This window comes from Falco biarmicus, chromosome 4 (genome assembly GCF_023638135.1).
Source record: "Falco biarmicus isolate bFalBia1 chromosome 4, bFalBia1.pri, whole genome shotgun sequence".
NCBI classification, from domain to species: Eukaryota; Metazoa; Chordata; class Aves; order Falconiformes; family Falconidae; genus Falco; species Falco biarmicus.
In genome coordinates this window covers 10,577,864-10,599,723 of record NC_079291.1, presented here as the reverse complement: position 1 = coordinate 10,599,723, position 21,860 = coordinate 10,577,864, and the positions used below count along the sequence as shown (strand labels likewise).

Sequence of the window (21,860 nt, the reverse complement as noted above, 5' to 3'; positions counted from 1 at the left end):
TTTTGTAAAATTTTCCTTGAGATGGGAATTGACCAATATCCTCCGACAACCAAAAGTATTTACAAAGCAAATGAAATTTAGAAAGTACTATAATGACTAGAATATGCTGTGAGGGAGCATAAGGAACGTATCAACAGGGGATAATTACTGCAAATGAAGCATGTTCCTGTGACATTCCAGAGAGAAAAGTAAGAACTCGTTAAGTCTTTGCATTTATTCAAAAAGAGAAAATGAAGTTTCTTAAAGACATTCAAGGATACTGGGAGATGAACAAAAACTCTATGCAAAGACTGTACCCTAAGCCTGCCCATCCAAAGATAAATCAATTTGTTACTGACAGAAAAGCTAGGAATTTTTACTTGAATTCAGTAATTGCAAAATGTGATAGATTAGCAGGTTTTCATATGAAGTATGCTATTCACCAAGAAAAAAGAGATGCAGCACTGAAAAACTGAGGGCGAGCTACCTTACTACCTTCATCATTAGTAGTGCCCTTCACATCTTGATGGAGGCATACAGCGCTGCAGTCTGATGCATTCATTTGCTGACTTCTCTTTTAGAGTGGCAATACAGGGTCTGTACAATTAAGTTCATGTGGGGCTGCACTCCCTATGGGAAGAGAATATACCCAGTAGGTCCTGATCTATTTATCTCAGAAAAGCAGTGCTAATAAAGGGAAAACAAAAAGAAACACAAAAAAACCCACTAAAAAATAATCACTCAAAGCTACTCAGAATATTTATGAAGTTCACATGGAATCTGCCAAGCACTGAGAGTTTGTAGATTTCTGGAGACAACTGTACTTTCTCAGTCTGGAAGAAATGCAAAGATATTAACTAATTATTTATGGGACAACCAACTATTTTGTACTGCATATCTAAGACCGAACATCATGAAATGCTTACTAGTTGAGCAAGCAGGACAGTGCAGCAATTTGCTTTGGAATGGAACGAAGCCAAGGCGTTGGACTAAGAAGCACCCTTAATGAGAATAGTTCACTAACAGACACAATACTGCTAAATTTACCTAGGCATTACACATCTGACCAGTGACGTGTTTCAAGTGCCAGAAAATAACCTTTACATTGTCACTGGATTGAAGCAGTGGTGTGGAGCTGCAAGTGCTCAGCTCTGCAATTTTTAAGAGACAACAGACAGTAGTTGAAGTTAGAAAGTCAATCAAGGAATGATATATTTTTGCCTTGGGAGCATACAGAATACGTAACCTCCAGAGCGCCCTGTGTGCACTCCTTTCCTTGCAGATGTAACACTGCTTTAATCTTTCCTGCCATATTGCTGGCCTGTGTCAGCTTAGATATGTGACTCCTGGCTGGGCTCGCATGTCCAGGAATACTAGCGACTGTCCTGTAATTTCTATCTTATTTCCAACAAAAAAAAAAAACCATTCCATGAAATTTACATCTCATTTTCCAAGGAAACACTAGTTGGGAAAGAGATCTGTATTCAAAATTACTGTCTGAGGTAACTGTTTGGGAGGATGTAACTTAAGTCATGGTCCACGGTTTTATTCGTTGGGAAAGCCAGAGCCATGACTGCCCAGCCTTTCTGATGAGCTGTTCGGCAGCATGTGAAAGCTACCTGCTCCAGTCCTTCTTCCATTGTGACTTGGTAACCAGGCACAACCTCCCCACAAGATGTGAACATTTTATCCTCCTGACATGGTATTCTCACACACATAACACATCTCAGGGAACACCACTGGGAAAAACAGCATGGATGGAAACTAGCTGCCAGAACGGTTTGCCTGGTCCATAATCCCACCGCCTCGGGAGCCAGGGTAGTACAGAACAGCCTGCAGCCAGGTTGATTTCTTTCTTGATGGGCCTCATGCAACTTTCTATTAGCTGGCAAGCCTGAACCAGAACATCAGAGCTTGGGTGAGAGGAGGTGTGGACAAAAATGTAAAACCCTCCCAGTTCACTGCTACGCCTGAAAGAAATCCAGCTGAAAACCCTAAATCAATTTAATTTAACCCTAAAAGGATTGATTAATTTCCTCTCACAGTAAGACCATGTCTTTGAGCAGTAGAGGTTAATAACAGACAGCATTGCATACTTCCACTAATATTCTCTGGTTCCTCATTTTTAATGGAAATCCATAAAGAGGTTACAGCAATAACTAGAGATGTTTTTCTTTCTATGTCAATTACTAACATGATGGAAGGATGATTTTCAGACTCTGATTGTGATTTTCCAAGTACACTAGGAGACTTGGTTTTCCTTTCTTCTCCATGCAGGAAGATAAGCAGCTTCCAAGAAGAGCATAAAACAAGATGCTTCCACCTTTGCTGAGAGGCTTAAATACATGTTCATAGCACTGATGTATACACTGAGTAGAAGCTCTAACAGGAATCTACGTCAAGAAGAATAAACTAGGACTGCATGGTTTTTTTGCACTAGATCAAAGGTAAATGAGTATGAGTAGCCAGTATCACTTGAACTGACCCAGCTGCTCAAGTGATCATGTTTGCCTTCTGGCTTCTTAAGAAAAAGAGGAATGAATACAAAAAAAATATTTCAAATATGGATTTGAAGAGTGCCCTACTCTAATAACGAGGCAGAAATACTCTCTTTTATGTGGTCAAATACCATACGATAATTTCTAATTATCTGTGTTTGGAACTACAAACTCTGTCCTCCAAAAATGGAGGGCAAAATGGGATTTTAAGATACCTAGTGCATAGTTGAGTTCAGTTACTGGTTCAGTGGCTTTGCCCCTAGCTGCATTATGCTTTATCTGCATCTGAATGGTACTCAGGTAAATGAAAACTCTAAACTAGTCACTTCCCAGCTCATTCTTGCAACTAAATGCCGTCTGATCACAACAACCATAAGAGAAACACAGACAATTTTCCCACATGGACATCTTCAAGAAAGTAAGAGCTGATTCATGTCCTTTAATTGAGAAAGCAGAAAAAGTTATAACCATTAAAATCCAATTTCAGTGTATCTCTTGGAACAATAGGTAATCATGCTATCTTATCAAGACTCTTGTTCTGATGTCCCACATTTTTCATGTTGAAAATCCAGGATTTTCCTGACTAATTAAAAATAAAATAATAATTAAAAAATATTTTAAACTTCTAGCTTTCATTCTTTACAGTGTAGTCTTTTTTGTCTGAAGCATGCACTGTAAGAATATTCTGCTTTATTTCTGTCTCAAATGATGGGTCCTGTCTGAGACAACCAAGAATGTGACCATGGAGCACACGAGGTTATAATGATAAAGCGGCACTACCCATTCCTTGCTATTCACAGTCTTTCCATTGGGTGTTGCTATGATATTAAACAGATTACTTCTGGGGCTCAATGTACGCGTACAGAAAGGCATGCCAAAAGTTTAAGGTGTCTGCTTATGTTGCTTTGCCCGTTGTTCTATGCAGCCTGTGTCTGCTGTACTTCACAAAGTTGGTGGTGTACTTCATTAGTTGGTGTTGAGAAAAATTGTCAGTGACTACTTTTGAAAAATAAATTCCATAAAATGGAGTCTGGCAGCTTGTACCAAAAGTTATATACTCTTTCAGGAAGGTGATCTGACTAAAATTTGTATGTACCTTGCAGCATTCAATTACTGTATACAATAGCTGCGCAGATGGCCCTCTTTTAATTAAGAGTATTTAGTGCATCTTCTCCATAAAGAACCAGGCAATGAATAAGAAGGAATTCAATGAAAGTAACCAGAAAATGGAATAGTTTAATGGAAGTTAAAAAGAAAAAGAAAAAAGAGATAACTTAGGATGCAATTCTTGCAAGGACTTCCTGCTCATTGAACACAGCTCTTCAGATAATCTGAGGGAGAAATCCTGGCAGATTTGTGGGCTGGAGAGGTCTTATCAAGCACTAAGAATCAGGCAACTGATCACTAAACTTTGCACAGCTGATGGCCACATAGGTGACAGCTGAAGATTTTAAAAGATACTGTCTAGAACTTAGCTTTTGATATGGCACAGACACGCCAATGAATGTATTCTACAGGTATCTTCAGAAAATTGCAGGGTTTCATTAAGTTATGGCAAGTACAAATGGTATAAAATCACCTCATATTTGAAATGCCCTAACAGATACTGCTGTTAATACTCGTAGTAACAGTAACTAGTAACTGTGAAGAATACAAAGTTACTACAACCTGAAATCCTGACTATTTTATCACCCGTAATGCAGTTGCTGATCTAGTCATATTCCCAGTTTGTTAGAAAAGCACCAGCATTTACTTACATGGTCTTTGCTCTGATTTAAAAAAAAAAAAAACACACAATATGTGTATTTAAATAGAAAAAAACACAGTAAGATACCATGATTTTTACATGTCCTTAAACTTACTGCTGTCAGGCATAAATGCTTGAATCATACAACCTGGGCAAGGAAGAAGTTGCTACGGGTCATAAAAGGATAGGCTTCAACCAGGAAAGTCGTATGCCCTCTTAGCAAGGCCAATAATATAAGCCACTCTCACCATAAATTCTAGCATTTCTGTATTCTAAACTCTTCAGTGAATTTTAAGTTTCATAATGATGGCTACACTTACCTGGTAGACCGGGTGGGGTTTTCAGATATTTGCCATTAAAATGTTGAATTACTACTTCACATTTTTCTGTAGACTCCATTCTGGAAAAGAGAAGAGAGTGGGATGGGGGTAGAGGCAAAATGTGTTACTAGACTGTTATGGAAGTGCTCAGTCAGCAAAAACAAAAAGCAAAAGCATTGAAAAAAGGACAAGCACAGATGCTCAGAGAAAACTTCAAAGCCGTTCTCGCCGATTTCTGCAGAGAAACTGTTTGAGCTCATTACAGTATGGTGTGGCTTGTGAGAAGGACCTGCCACCCTCAAAGCCTGCAGCTGCGCTCCCGGCTGTGTGTGAGCTGCAGCAGTGTCAATGAACAGTCCCCTTTTGGCTCTGTGGGATCACCCTGAACAAGGACATTCTTTATGCTCTCACGTGCTGCTTGGAAAGGCAAAGGACATGTGTCTAGATGCCTTGTGCACTCAAAATAACTTCAAATGGCATGGAAAAAAACAAACCACCAGGGTTTTGAGAAGAACACAGAGGATTAAGCATCCATTATTAAGGATTACAATGTTAAAAAAATAACCTGCAAAGACAGACTGTATAGCAAAACCACAGACAATGCATATATGCCTATATGCCTATTACAACATAAAGCCAAAAAAGACAGTAATTTACATGTAATACTGGTAGGTGAAATACCTTACTGTTCATCTCATATGACCTCAAGGTAACCTTCAGCACTGAGACATGAAAGCATTAACAATGAACTGGTACATATATTTTTTGAAGGAACGGTAAAGAATACAAAGCTACTAGTCAAATCCCAAACCATGGTTATACCACCTCTGGGAATTCACTGTTCTTTCAGGTCTTTGTAAATTGACTGTACACTAGTCCAGAGAACAGTTGAGTTGGCTGCAGAGTGGGTACAGAAATTTCAAAGAGAGGAAAGAGAGAAATGGAAAGCTAATAAGCAAGCAAAAAGAAAAATAATGCTTTTGTTTTTCTTAGAAGAATTGTGTTTAAAACCCATGTTCAGTGCTCCTTCCATACACCAGTGCTTACCTCCAGGTACTCTCCACAAAATAACTCCATGGACATAAATATTGCTTACTTCTCACCAGTCTAAATCTTTTCAAAATTAATTTATCCACCAACCTTCCTGTCAATTCGTTTTGGGAAAGAATGGCTTACTTAGAGCAGCAGATTGTCTCCCAGGGTAAAATTTTGCCAGTGTTCAAAGGACCACCCCATCACCACTGAAAAAAAAACCCAAAAACCTACCATCCTGATTGCCTGATCAATTCTCTGAGCAAGTCAAAGTCTTTTGTCATGTTTGTTTCAGGTAAAATCATTAAAAATTGTCCCTTCCAGGTTGTATCACTGCATACCATGTGGGCTGGGCCATTTCTACAAGCACAAAGACAGCAACTTAGATTGTTCACTTCGGCTTCATTCAGATTTAACTAAGCGGATGTCTGCACTGAGCCTTTAGAGACTCTTGTCTCTGAAAGAATAAATGCAATAAAAGTCTGTTTTCTGTAGCTGCAGGCACTTGGTGTCAAACCATGTTATGTTGCACCACACAGCAGTGACAATTTCATTTTAATACATGGGGGTACACTTTAACAAGCCAAAGCAGTCCCTGCAAAGAATGCAATATATAAGCTGCCAAGCGAAAAAGACTCAGCGCACTTCATGCATTTTATGTGGGAAGAGAATAAAAGTGAAACCCACAGTGTTCTGGGATAAAAAGGCCATCATTTGAATAGCACTCTGAAAAAAGAATGTGCACATTTTCTTCTCAAGTTTCACAATTAACGGCTCTCAAATGCCATTGCTAGCTATCTGTAATCTGGCACACGCTTCGCTTGAAACTGACACTGGCATTATCGACTCAGTTTGAAAAGGCAGCACAGTAGACAAAGCCATCTACACATGTTCCCTTCAGATGTGTTGCTGAGTAACAACTGCATCTACCCCTCATCTTCCTTACCTGAATCCCTGTCTGCTTTCTGCAACGTGTGCCTGGGGGGTAGACCTTCCTCCTGGATGCACCAAGGCTGGTCAGGCAGCCGCTAACTTATCAGGATGGTATCTGTCCCAGGGCTACCTAAGTATGAATTATAATTTACACCTGCCCACAATACCTGTTTTTTAGAAATAACCCTTTCAAATTGTGTTATTCTGGATGATTAGCTTGCTGACTGACTGGGAAGAATGAGGGGTATAGAGCAATGGATATATTATTAAAATCATCTGGTACTCACCATCACAAGATCTCAGTCTTAATTTACTTAGAACTCTGATCAACGTCAACAACTTGGGTGGCAATGTCTATGGCAGGCACCTGCCCATGAGCCGAACCTACCTGCACACATCTGTTCAGGCATTTCTTACTTGCTTGAGCCATAAAGACTAGCGAGTGATACCTGGGAAGAGGCCCAATAAAAAAAAAAAAAAAAAAAAGAGGTCCACACTAATAAATTCTACCTATTTTTTCTTCAAAAAGCTATGACACTCCTCTATTGTAGAATGTGTTTGGAAACCCGGGGAGATGGACAAAATATGCTTTTTGTCATGAATTTATTCTCTCATCTGAGACAGAAATATTTCAAAATGTTGAGACTGGGTTTAATAGAAATATCATTAACAAGAATGTTACATTGTAAAAGTTAGCCTCCAGGGGACAGGTTTTCTACAAAAGAATGTAATTGAAGCACAGGTAAACTTGGGGGAAGAAGAACACTTTAAAATCCCTTTTTTAGATGCTGGGTTTTTTTCATAATTGATAGAACAAAAATGTGGAAGATGATAATATTCTGGAGAAAAGACAAAGATCTCAGACGCTTCAAAACCTATTGAAAGACAGATACTCAGCTCTCCTGCTGGAAAAAGGAGAGCATCAGCTTCACATAGTTAATAGGAATTTGCTTCTGATCAGATCATTCATGAAGTATCATTTTCAAACTTCTATCAACAGTATGTTTTTGGTGCCGATCCTAAGAGGATCTTAGATAATTATTCACATTTAAAAGCAATTTGGAGACAACAATAAAACATCTGAGTATTACTCTGAATCAGGAAATGCAGTGCAGAAAAAAAATATCAAAGCTATAGGCCAGATTCTTATGATATTTTTAAAGGTACAGATAATGATCTAAACTAAAAAAACCCCACAAAGCTATGATAATTCATTTTTACCTGTGTCAATACATCTCCAAGTTCTGAAAACTAAGTTGTAAAGTTCCCAAACACATTATGAGTAACTAGACTGTCTATATTCTATTGAACTGGAAAGGAAGTGAATTAAAAAAAAATCTGAAAAGGAAGACTGTTTGTATGATTTTTTTTTTAGCCATAGTTTGCAGATTTAAGATATTTCAATACAATGGGTAAAAGAACAAAAAAATTAGGCTTGCTTAAGCAAGTATCACAACCAAACAATTTGATGTTCATGTATTACTATTAAATATTTATTTTAGATTATTTTAAAAATGTGTATTACTCTCTCTACAGACCATAATGGCTCCAAAGTAGTCATTATGTGTTGTTATAAGTAATAGGGAACCTTTACCATGAAAAAAAGAAAAAGGATTTTTTTACAAACTAAAGCTCTTACACATGCTTATTATAAAGATTGATGCAATGTCAAGAAACAACTTAATAAAATTTATATACAGGGAATAACATGATGATTACATAATTATTACATGAGAAATATTCAGTACCATGTAATTACCCGTTAGCAGTAAAATGTGGGTTTGGTTTACATATACTCTATAGTCGCTTTGCTTAATAATAGTAAGGTAAATGAGAATAAGGACTATATTTCTTTATATCCAGAGTAAATATTTAAAGATTAAATTGTTACTACCAAATTTATATTACCATCAACATACGAATACTGTTTTCTTATATTTATGAGAGCAGGAATAATAAATCCTGAGGGGCAATATTTCTTTACTATTTAAGGCACCTTGCAAAGATGGCAGTAGGTAGGTAGTAGCAGTACGATACAGCAGAGGTGTCCAAAGAACTGAGGCCATAGTTAGAATGCACACTGGAGAACTCAGTTTCTTTAGCATATCAAAAAGATGACCAGAGGGGCACTCTGATAGCAGTGCCTAAGTACCTTTGCAGGGAGAATAAACTAGGTGCTAAGTAGTTCTTTAACCTCGCTAGAAAGTTGTGACAAGAACCAGATACATTTGAAAGAGAAATTAGGCAGAAACATTTAACTGCAAGGAAGATGTTCCACTGGCACACATTAGATAGAAAAGAGGTGGCTTTTTTTTCTCATTGATGCCTTCAAATCACTTCTGAAAGCTGTATTTTAGTAAAAGACAAGTATTATCTCAATATTAGGTAACTGGGAGTACTTCAACTGCCTGTGATATAAAAGTGGCCAGGGAAAATGATCTTCAGGTCTCAAATACTCCAAAGCTACAAGACAGGTTTGATTACTATGAGGTTTCTTAGCACCTCCTTACATCCTACTCATCCTCCTATGACAACATGTTCACTAATTAATTTATTTAGCTAATTTAATCCCAGGCATTCCAAGACCCTGATATGGCTGCAGCCTGTGATTTTCTTCTCTCCTGTAAATGACTTTGGTATCTTACGTCCCCAGCTTTTCAGAGATTGCTTCAAGATGTTTTTGTGCTTTTTGGTTTGAATCCATTTTATGCTGGAAAAATTGCTCCCTCTGTCATTTACAGCCCAGGAAGAGATATTAATTTTGACAAGTTTTCCTCATCACTCATAAATTATATCTTTTCCCAAGCTGTCCTGCCTGTATATTCTTCATGTTCAGTCCTGTTTGCATAAACAACAGGGGGTCGTTTACTACCACAGATGAATATAAAAAATCTGTAGAAACCACTCCAGTGAGGACAGAATAGGCTCCTCTTCTCTGGGCATATGGTCCACACTATACCTTGCAGCATGATCCATTCTGCCAAGCTGACCGTTTTAGCTGCCTGAGTATCTCTGCACAGAGCTACAGTGCTCTCCACAAAGAAACCTCTTTCAGAAGAAGTTTCAGAAGAAATACAATATAACTAAATGACATCTACGTTATCCTGAAAAACCCTGAAAGATACACAGCTTCCTTTAAGGAAAAGAACACACAAATTAAAGTCTTGGCTCTCTCATTTTGCTTCAGTGGAAACTGGAGCGCATCCTACTGAAAATCAATGCAAAACTTTTATTAATGGAATAATGATCCTGTGGAGGCTCAAAATCTTGTTTCCCGTTTTCTGTTGCTCCCTTTCAGTTGCTGAGTTGAATATGATTTCCAAAGACTAAATATAAGAGATGTAAAATGCAGACAAATGGGAGATAAGTTTAACAAAAAACACATGCAGATAGAGAAAAGCATCCCATTGGAAGGTCTTCCAGAAGAACAAGGTAGGGAAAAGACAAGGATGAAGCTGAACCTGCCAACGACAATATGGGTAAATGCCTCACTACAGAACGCCTGTCTCTGTCACAAAGGAAGCACCTCCTTGATATTTCCTTTTGCTTTGAGATTATAGACAGCTAATTGAGAATATCTTGACTTGGGTCGTTTGCTAGGAACAGCATTATAACATTCTTTTATGACAGTTTGTGTTGGACAAATTTTCTCACGTTACTGGGAAAGAACAGTATGAATACACAGTCATTTCCACCTAGACCCAGGCTGATTTATGCTACTGTCTTCACAGTCTCAGGTTAGGTATTATACTGGTGCCCGCCAGCAGAGCAATACTTGACTGTCTGACTGTCAGCATTTCCATCATAAATTTCTGTTTTCAGAGGCTTATGACTTCGTTGTAAAATGTCGCTTGGGGGGTGAATCTTGCAAGGTCGTTTTAAGTTACAAGACAGCAAACAAAATAAAAAAGTTAGTGGTTTCTAACTTTTTCTTTGCCCTTCATCATTTAAAAGGACCTATAAAATGCCTGCTCTGCTGTTCGGCTGACTGTGGTATACGTATGCATGGCATTATTATTACTATCTCTATAGGGAGGATACTTAAATAATATTTGAATGACATCTTACTGTGGGGTTATAAAATGCAATTTTGATTTCACTGATTCATGATATCAGGAATTTCTTCCCCAAAGTATATCCCAATGACTCCTTGCCCCCCTTTCCACATCCCGAGGAGCTCTTCAATTAAACTCACAGTACCTTGGACTTTGAGTTTTGATTATAAAAATAGCTCAGCCAAATTACCTGATGGCTCCTAACTTTCCTTGTTCCTCCTTCTCCACCTTGAAGGGCTTCACAGCCATTTTCATGTTGTGGAGTCCCACTGGTATTTGTCCCAGGATCCTGCCCCACATGTCCCACTCTGGAGCCTGCTTCTCCCTGAAAGTGCTGCTCCATGCCTGGCAATTTTCTTAGGGATGCACTATGAAAATTTGGTCCAGGTTGCAATGCCAGATGGAAATGTGAGGTTCTGGGAGATAGGTTCTCCCCCAGCCCTCCCCAGCGCCCTGAAGTGATGCTGTGAGCCCCTTCCAGGGAGACCTTCCAATGGAAATTTATCACCACAGGCACTGGAATATTTTACGGATATCACACAAAGTCTTTGAGGCATGTTTGGGACTTCCAGTTTCATCTGAGATATCCAATTATAAAGCAATTTCCTGGGTAGGATGTAGGATGTGACAGATCATTCTTCTGACTGAAAGTAGGAATGATCCTCATAATATCTAAGCCTGCACTACTGTCCCTGATGATGGATTTGTTCAAGCTAAATTTATAGCACCTTTTCAGCTGCCTTCAATTAAACCCTTGAATAAGGAAGAACAAAGCATTCTCCCTCTTCATAAATGCATCCTTAAACTGTCTGGATGTTCGTTATCCCCAGATACTGCTGACACTTCTCTGCTCCAAAGATCACTGATCCTCAGAAATCTCCTTCTAAATATACCCCCTTCCATTTTGCAAAATTTTGCACTGCTGCTTTGACTCCACTACGATTGTGTGATTTCTTTATCTTCTCCTGCCTTAACATCTGGAATTCACCCTTTATGGGCCTGTGGAAAGCCTAGTCTTCCAGCACATACAGTTACCTCTTTTTAAGTGACAACACATCTTTGGGATGAAGTGTTTCCCTCCATACTCTTAGTACCTTCTCCTATCCAGTAATTCCAGGCTCCCTCAAAGACCTTCCCACTTACTCACTACCTCTGATCTGCTTTTTACTCACACCACCATCAACATTCCTCATGTCCTGATTGCAAAACTCAAATCGTTAAGACATCAGCTTTAAAATTGTATGTTGAAAAAAGTCTTAGAATCCAGTTTCTGTGGGTTTTTTTTCCTTTGCTTTTTTTTTTTTAGGATGAAGGACTATGCTTTTCTTCTAAGTTCTGAGGAATCCACTCACACTCTTTAAATGAAAGATCAGATGTTGAAGTCATTACATGACTCCCAGCAACAGGGATTTAAGAGAAACACCTACAATTTTAAGTCTTGTGATGAAACCCTGTGTGAGGGCAGCCCTGCGTTATTCCCTCTTTCACCCTGCAATCCTATGACAGTCTGAAGTCAAAGCTTCTTAGGCGCACCATCTCCTTTTCCCAGTTCCTTACTTCTAGTATTTCTTCCTGCTCCTCCTCCTCCTAATTTCTCTCTTTGCTGTAAGATAGGCTGTGTTCCGCCCCAGCTCCTGCTGGGATTTCTGTCAGCAGAAACCCACGTCACAAATGACAACAGCAACAGGAGCTCTGCAGAGGGCCAGCTCCCACGGAGCGCCTGGAGGCAGGCAGCATGGCTTTGAAGTACAAAGCACAGGCCAGTGGCAAGACAGAGGTGGGCAGCCAGAGGTTACGGCAATTCCCTTTCAACTCCATGAACTTTTGTGGAGCCACAGTCGGAGTCTAAAGCTTCCTTTCCTTGGCCCTTGCTCGTAACTTTCCTCCCCAAAATCTCCCCTGGAGCATACCTAGGCACAGTTGAGTTCAAGCCACAGAGAAATGCTCTAGAACGTTTTGGGAAAATCTGTCCTGTTGCTTTTGAGGGATGCAAAAGAGAGGAAATACTTTCACAGCTTAAAAAAGAGACCTAGCTTTGTAAGTGCATACTTTAAAGGAGGCTGAACTCTAATGTGGCCAGACATTACTCAAGATAATTTTGACCCAAGAACATTTGAAGTTACCCAGGTTATAAATGAGTAGTCACCTGCAGTACTATAAAACTGCTAATCATACACATTTAGGAAAAAAAAAATTAATGATAGCTGTCTACCGCAAGCCTTTACTTGCAATTGCTGTTTGAATATGCTTGAGACAGACTATTCACATAATTGGGCAGAATCAAAAAAGTTATTCTTAATCACCATAGCAGTTAGTTAATAACTTTGAAAAATCAAATTGCTGGATGCTGCATCATTTTAGCATATGCAAAGTTAACTTTTTCTCCTGTGCTCCTGTGGCTGTTAAGAGCTATGCTAAGCACATGGCACATGCCACAAGCAGGCACGATACACTGTGATAAAAAGCCCCAGGTCAGAAGTATATTAGCCAGGATCACTACACGGGTTGCTGACTTGAACTTCTCAAATCTTATCCGGACTGAAATACAGCTGCCACCCTACACCTGTACCGTATTTATACCCGCTCAGCGTGTGCTCACACTGTAGGTACACTAGAATGAAACCTTTGTTGGCTACAAGCAAAGCTAAACAAATTAATCTACTTGCATTGGCATGCAGGAAAAAGATACTAAAGAGCACTTTATTACAAAAAGAAGGTCAGGTGGTCATGTCATCAGATCTTGTATTGATAATTCTGCAAGGACAAGAGTCAGCATTCAACTGCAGTTCTAAATTCCTGGATTAACTCTGGCCTTATTCCAGTCAACAGCAGATCTGCTGTATACTTTGATGGAACAAATGTTTTACCCCTCTGTTGTTTGCATGGTGAATTGCACAACCTTCATGTAAGATCACTAAAGGGTTCTTTAAATATGTTACATAATTAAATACATTCCACAGAGTCAATTTTTAAAAAAGTAAGTTTATCCATGAGTTATACTTATCTATATTTAGTGAGCTAGAAAAAAATTTATGCTATTATCTGCAAGAATGCATAAAGAACAGTGTGTCATCTTTCAGCATAAATGTTTTGCCTTTTTACATTTGAATTCAGACAATATTATCTTAACATTCTTCACACACGATGATCTTTCAAATAAAGGACAGAGGTAACACTATGTCACTTATCTTGCAAGCTACCTTTTTATCATACAGTACCCCATTTCACTCAGTGGTGTTATGACACTAACAGAAGTGCCATGACATACCAAGATATGGTGTATTTCAAAGAAATTTGCAAGATGATTAAGTCATTTTGCCTCCTCTACAAAGCACAATGCAATGAATATTCTGTAGAAACAATGATTTGAGCTTTTTTTCCCTTTTCTTTTGAAGCAGAAGACTGATTTACAGCACAATTGCAAATTTCTCTTATTTTCTTTTTCAATACCTTTCTATATATAGATAGCTCTCTCTTCCTTGCCTTCTCAAAAGATAACTATTTGGTTTAAGAATGGTTCAAGCTGAAGAGAATCTATGTAAATATTCCCTGAGAGTAAACATGGAGATTTGTCTATCTGTACTGACAATGAAGTACATGGTAATAATATGTTGCCCATTCCGTCTATAATGTCTGACCACTCCAACAGGACTTGTTATATGCAAATATTTTTTTCTTTAGCTCTTTTCACAGGCTTGAGTCCCCTGCAGCTTTCAAGGAAGCCACATTTCTTCTGTTACAGTTCCTCCCCTTTGCTCGTCCAACTGCTAAATTTACTTTTTCCTGTTGCAAAATCTTTGCAAAACATTTAAACAGTTTCTTCAGCAACTGTGTGCTTTTGGCTGTAGGATATTTATTATTATCCAAGCTTGATGCTGCATGGATAGCTCACTATTCCTAGCAATTTTTATTTACAGAGACATACAGACAACAAACTATGTTTTAGAGCAATGAAATGAACATCCTTCTGCACTGGTATTCTTCAGCTTGGTAGAAAGAACAGACACACAATCTAATAAAGGTGCTGTTCTGCATTTTCCACAGCTATGAGGCTTCAGAGTTACAGAATAGACAGCATTTGCAAAGGACCAAAGCCAAAAATTCTGCATGAATCAAAAAAGAGCAAAAGTTTCACCTGGCAAAGCCGACTCCTCTGCTGACTCCATTAGCATCTCTTAGTATTCTGGTGGAAATGACATGTCCAAAGGGTTTCAGCATATTCTCCAGTTCCTGCTCATCCATGGAAACGGGTAAATTTGAGATGTATAGATTTGTGGGATCTTGCTCTTGTTGCTATGACAAAATAAGAGAAATATCCTCAGTTAGGTTTAGGACAATGGAACAGCTTATGCCTCATACAACAAAGACTACTCAAAATAGGACCAAGCCAAGAAATTATAGCTCCATTAGAAGCAAAGCTGGGCAATCTGTTCATGACGACAACGTATTTGCCAAATTTCTGCAAACTCTCATGCATGTGCTTAATTCTGTGCGTGACTGCTCTTATTGAACTCAGTGACACTACTCATTTCTAAAAAATTACTCTCATGCACAAGCATTCTCGGGTTTGTGTCCTAATTTAGCAAACAGATTGTGAAGAAAACATGATTTCCACAAATGTGCTCACTGTTAACATACATAAAGAAAACTCAACACATGTTTTAAGCAGATGTGCTTTCCAGCCTGCAGACTTTCCATTCAACCTGTTCATCACGAACAAGGTTGGTTGAAAGCACACACAGAACACTTTCCATAGTATCTTTTTTTTTTTTCCCCCTCCATCAGGAACATCTTAATTGATAATGTGCAAAAAGACCTAACTGGGCTGGGGGGGAGTTCTGTAGTTCAATTTAAGGTCTTGGTGAGATAGGTCACATGTTAATTCTCAGACTGAATTAAAATATCTTATAAAATAAAGCCTGTAGTATGAATAATTGAGAAAACAAATGTGAAGACAGCTTTCACATTCTATTTCAGAATTTAAGGCTACACTTTCCATTTTGGCAAGCATTCCAACTTTGATTCTTGCCTGCCAAACTACTGCAAAGAAATATCAGAGGCATAGATGCTGCATGTAAAATAAGTGTATTAAAGCTGTAAATAAAAACACTGTATACAGGGAACCAAGCCCTAATTACATTAAATCAATTTAGTCAAGCCCTTGCAAATTTTTAAGGCTCTGGCTCCATTTTCATTGATAGGAGCTTGACATAATTATCTGATCACCTGTCAGTACAAACCTGATTGGGATCAGGAATAACTACATCATTTTAGCTAACGGTTAATAACCAAAAATATAAGATACAATCTTTATGCTGTGCAGTAAGCCAGACAGTACCTTACCTTGCAAAGTCTTCTGAGACAGATTTTCGGATTTTTTCATTACATATTTTAATGGGCAGAATTAATTTGTACTTGTTCTACACTGAGCTGACAGCAGTATTACTGTCATTTGCTATGAGGTGTCCTAAAACCAGATTAACAATCTTGCAGCAGCAGCACAACTTTACCCTGAAGAAATTACACACAGTCCTTCAGCCATCTGCCCTGGCTTAACTCAGCTAGTTTCAAATTACACTCCATTAAAAGTAGTGCAGATGTATCTTGTCAAACACAAAGACTCACGCGCCCTATTCTAGAAGATGTATGAAGGCTAGACAGAACCAAGATGTCTGCTCCGTCACTGCCTTGCACGTTCAAGGCCTCAAAAACGGAAGCAGAAATCGTTCCAAGCTGTGATTCACACACACCATCTTCGCAGGGAGAAGAATGACGAAGCAAAGTCTAGCATACCTAAATACCAGAACCAGAAGCCAAAGAAAGTCTTCAGCTTCCCTTACCCCAGGCTCAAGGGAAAATTCAGCCCTTTGGATGCGAAGAAAAGCTGCAAAAGGATACCCCAAAGGATCCAAAATCAGGAGGTGTGTAATGCTGCTTTACTGCATAGTTTGGATTCTGACTTAAGAGCTGTGAACACTTGACTTTGGACTACTGCTTAATGCCCGTTGCATTCTAGCTTTGCATCTCCAGACTCATCACACCATGAAACAACACATTACCATGCAGGTTGAATTCCCCACTATTTTACAGAAAAGAAATAGAAGACCAAAGCAGGCCATGTTTGCAAGTTGCCGTCCATAAAAATATACCCAGTTATTACCACGCCTTATAGTAAGGGGGAGGGGAGAGGAAAACCACACACACATGAACGGTGAACTTACTGCAAATTGAACTGAAGTTACAAACCCTAAATCTAGAAAAACATTCCTTCCCTTTCCAGTCATCTTTCCCTGCAGTCATCTTCCTTTCTCTAATGTCTATTTACATTCACACAGATTCAAAAGCTAGTTCCTCTCCAATAACTGAAAGATATTAGTGAGGGGCCAGAACTGGTACAGTATTGACAATGCAAGGAAAATCATGCAAACAATCCTGGAGGAAAGGTAGGCAAGAAAAGAGAGGAGTATGAGGAAAGCACTTCTAGCTTTGGGAAATACAAACAAACAAAACGCAGAAACATTTTCTTTCTCCTTTATTTTGTTCCGTATTTTTCCCCTTTTCTGTGTGCATTAATTTTTATTGCTTCTTACTTTTTTGGGGTTGTTTTTTTGGTTGGGTTTTTTTTTTTTGGCGCACATACAGGCCACAGGAAAAAAATAAAGAAAGATAGGAGACAGGAAGTATCGTCACTGTTACCAAGTACTCTGAAAATGTGAGCAATGGAGGCAGTTAAAGCAGAGGTGTTAGGGAAGCAAATAAAAGTAACAAGGTTTGCGATTCTAACAGGCACGGTTTTTCAGAAATAATCACATTGTTATGCAAACCTCTACTCATTGATTGGTTAAGGACTTTGATTAATCAACCAGTCAGTGCTCAGGGACTGACATCACTTGTCAGTATTTAGAAAAAAATATGCAGATGAGATCCCCCTAGCCAAAGGACAGACTAATATGAAAAAAGCAGAGTTATGCATCAGTAACTGCACAACAACCTTGGCTTTCACTGAAGCAATTCAGTCCAGCAAAATATTAAAATGAGCACTTTTCTTTTGACTACGCAGTTTTCAAGCTGGGGCAAACAAAATAAGTAAGAACCACCACCAATGTGTCTCACTTCTGGAGTAGGAACACACAAGCCTTTTAACTGTGTTAGATATTAAATGCTGTTGTTTTAAATATCCATGGAAGTTTTAGCTACACTCTGAAGATGAATGAAAGACTAGCAGGCCGTATTCACTCTATCACAAGGATTTACCAAGCCTATCTTTTATCAACATGATAAACAAGAGCTGCAAGCAGAGAGAGACAGATGAGGCCACTCATACTAACTCCACAACGCAACAGTGTTTTCTAAGAAAGGAAGAAAATTCCATGTTATTTTTCCTTACTATACAAACACAACATTTTAGAGAAATACCCCTTTCCTTCACAGAGAAATATCACCCTACAGAGGCTGTTTCTCACACCGCGAACTGAAACAAGACAAGATGCCTTCCCAGGGATGAAGCCTGGCGCTGGGCAGGCTGTGCAGAGCGGTGCGGGCCCGGCTGCCCTGCCACCGCACCGCCAGGCCCCATGGCCACTCGCCCTCACACGCCCCTGCTTCTCAGGCTTGCCCCCGCTCCCCGCCTCTGGGACCAGGGCTCCGCGTCATTTTCTTCAGTTGTGCAGACATGCCCTCTGCAGCCTGGAGGTGCTGACACATGCTCCTCGTTTTGCATGAGCCTTTTCACCCCAGATTCCCCAAGCTCCTTCATGACATACTTGCTTCCCCAGCCCAGTGTAACTGCTGAGTTTTCCAGTGTGAAAGGCAGGCATCCTACTGTTCAAAATGCGCCTATCTGTTGACAAGAGGAGCCTAACCAGACCCTCAATCCAAGCACCCCGTGAACTACCAGTCTTTCAGAATCCTAGCTAGTCAACACTCAGGTTTCTGCCTTCAGTGATCACAACCAGGGTCACAGGTCCGGTGGCAATGGTGGTGGCTGGATCCACACAGTGCGGCCCAGACTCTCTCCAGTTCATTTAATTCTTTCTGTGGCTTTTCACTAAGGCATTAAAAAATGCTATGTCCCACCTTGGGATGCTAAAATCCCATTTATTGTTGTGTCCGTTCCCAAACCCTGATAACCGACCAGGCATCAGCGAGAGAGCTGAAAGTCATTTGTGTGATACTCATGGTCACTTCAGAACTGCGTTTTCCTCTTATGCCCCCAATACCCTGGACAGGAACAGAACGGGTGGGGTGGCAGAAAGCCACAAACACCTCCAACAGCACTGTGCCTTGGATGTCCTACAGTTGCTGATTTAGAGCTACTGCAGTGGGACCACCAGCCAAACGGTGTCTCCACCACTGCCTGGACTTTGCAGTCCCTGTCTCACTTTCCCCCTCCAGACCACACCAGAGACACCAGGCTTGCCTCACACCGCAGGGTAACGACACATCTGTCGACACAGTCTTCCCAAAGCCCAGCGGCCTCTCAGGTTTAGCCCCCCACCTGTAAGAAGGGTCTCCCAGGGGGGCCAGGGCCAGCTGCTGCAGTTGGCTGCCGCCCGGGGGGCGCAGGGGAGGAGGGGGCTGCCGGGACTGGCGGAGGGCTCGCTGCAGTGCGGCAGCACGGCTCCTCTGCCCTTCCCAGACCCCGCGTGCCAAACACAGCTAATTAATGGGTACAAGAACAGGCCAAGTTGCCGCTTCTCGAAGGGAGCAGGAAGGCAGCTGTGGAGCCTGCTGTGTGTGCCAGCTGCAAAAGCATCATGCTCAAGGCACGCAGACTTGCAAGCACAATCTCAAGGCACTGTCAAAAGCCTGCTCCTGGCTGTCCTCGCTGAACTTCGTTTTACCCAAGATCTCGCATTTGACAGCCCAAGGAGGGTCACATTTTCCAAGTACAGCTTGCACTTGCACTGCAGCCCTGGAGAAATAGGGGCAAACTCATCCCGTCAGCCGCAAGCCTCTGAAATCCTGACACAGCCTCGTACCCAGGACTGAGCTCATTCTGGGGTCCTGCTGTAGGCCTGTCTGCGTGGGTACACGGAGTGCCACAGAATGGGCCAACAGAAAAAAAAAGAAAAAAAAAAAAGAATTAAGCCAATTGCAGCTCCCCTGCAGACAAGTGCAGGGCTTTCTGCAACTCCCTTTGCTCCCACCCCAGCCTGTCTGAGCACCACTGGAGCCCAAATAACCTGTGGGCTCCAGAGGCATTAACTACATGTATATGTTGTAGTTGGGCCATTCTGACAGACACATCCAAATTGGTCAAAACCACACCTAGGAAGTTTTAAAACTGTGAATACTGCAAACTAACAGTAGGTGAAAACTAAGCATCTGCTGAGCTCAGAGCATTTCCAGCATTCAGCAGCAGGTGTCCTGCTGCAAGGCTCTGGAGTTCAGCAGTCAGGAGCAACTGTCCTGGGGAAACAGCCAGAAATTTTGTCACTGCCTTTTAGCAAGAACTGGGCCAGTCACTCGGCTCCCAAGGCCTGTGCCAAGGAGGAAAAAGAAGTTTATAATGCAGAGGATTTGAAACGCACTACACCAACAGCATTTGAAACAGATAAAACCCAGTGGAGGGCATGCTGGAACTCAGAGTTTGCTATTTGCTTTGCTGGATCCTCCCAGCCACTTTTAAAAGAAGGGACAATGCTCAGATGGGATTTTCCCTCCCATCTTGAGATAATCTTTGGAAGCAATGCATGAAAAGCTGAAAGAACAATTCCTGCTCGTACAAGAAGAGGCTGAGCCTCTTTACATAGTACATTTAGTAATGCATTCTTTAAGGACACATGTGCAGGGAGGGGTGGGCTGGTGTTGGCTACATTATTTTTTCCCCAGAAGGAACTCAAACCTCTTGTAATCTCAGTAGGGCTGGAAACTGAGTGCATTTGGTTCATCTGGGAACCCTATGTACCAATTCTTTTTATTCAACCTAAATTATTTCTCCTTAGAGCAGCTTGCTCTAGGAAGCTAAGCACTGATTATTAGTTCAAACAACTCCTTTTTTCATTTTCCAAACTTATTCTGGGAATAAAACTTTGTACGCGGATCGATATGAGATTCTGAACTCTTCTGTTTAAAGTTATAATCAGTATTTATATTAATAGATCATATACTTTTTTTGTCTTTAATAAATTGAGACTTCAACATCTTATCATTGACACAGGTCAACATTACAGTTCACTTTTGGAAGCATGGTCCTGTCTTTCTGAACATTCTAGACCCAGGTTCAAATCACCCTCTATTAGTATCTTCCCCATACTAGTTCATCTCTGCTAATGGCCACTGCCCAATCTTCAGGCTATGTATGTAACTTCTCTCCTTTAAAGATCTGCGTTGAACTTCTGTCTCCCCTCAACATAAAAATAGTTACGCTTTTTATGGAAAAATCCATTTATGTGGAACCATTTATATGAAACCAGATCATTTATATGGAAACATTTAAATGCCATTTCATAAATTTTCCAGTGCTTGCTCAGTATTTTGAAAACTGTAGTTGTACGCAGCACCAGTCTCATCATTGGTTTATTAGATTATTTCTAAACTGGATTCCATACAAGCCACCGAGCTTAAATGAAATTTAGAGGAAGCATGTAATACTTTCTCTCAGTAGATTCACATTCAATATCTCTTCTTGTTGTTCTATTATTTAATATTTACTTTTCTAGTACTGAAGATCATGAGAACTTTCCAGGACATCTGAAAGAGACATTCATTTCAAAGCTGATTAGAAATGCATTTGATTGGATTCACACAAAAAATCTGAATTAAAACATTTTTCCCTATTTTCTATTGTTCCTCCATTTATTCCTGCTGCTTTTTCACATTAATATCGCATATATTTGCACATATGTAAAAGAAGCCTAGTTTTCAAACAGAGTAAGCTACCAAATTTATAAATCAGATGTCTGCAAGTAACATTTGGAGAGGTTCTCTCTTCACTGACCTACCCAAGCATGGCAGGATGCTCCTAACCTAGTTATCACAGTTAGGATGAATACGGGCTGGTGGTGTGAAAGTTAGAAAAAAGTCACCACCTCCCAGTGACAGAGAAGCAGTGGCAGGAAACCCTTTTCCTCCTTCTCAGTGGGAGAAGGAGGGAGGGGTTCTGTGCAGTGGTTGGGGACTGGGATCTTGCCTCTGTACCTTCATGTGGTGCCTTTCAAATCAATGAAGATACACTGATTTAAGTGACAGTAGCCCTGCTTACAAAGATTTTTTCCACATTATGGTTTCTTTTATAAAAAGAAGGAACAAACAAATCAACCAAACCAGACGAAACACTTGCTATAGCAATGGT

General features: G+C 40.1%; 1 protein-coding gene across 11 annotated transcripts in view; it reads right to left on the bottom strand.

Moving 5' to 3' along the window:
- Positions 1-21,860, bottom strand: part of RBMS3 (RNA binding motif single stranded interacting protein 3) — a 722,581-nt gene that overhangs the window by 142,788 nt on the left and 557,933 nt on the right. For all 11 annotated transcript variants that reach the window (XM_056334362.1, XM_056334363.1, XM_056334361.1 and 8 more), the window contains 2 exons: positions 14,700-14,857; positions 4,545-4,624 (listed from right to left, as the gene is read on the bottom strand). In XM_056334362.1, the coding sequence (XP_056190337.1) occupies positions 4,545-4,624; positions 14,700-14,857 (238 nt within the window). The remainder of the gene's footprint in view (positions 1-4,544; positions 4,625-14,699; positions 14,858-21,860) is intronic.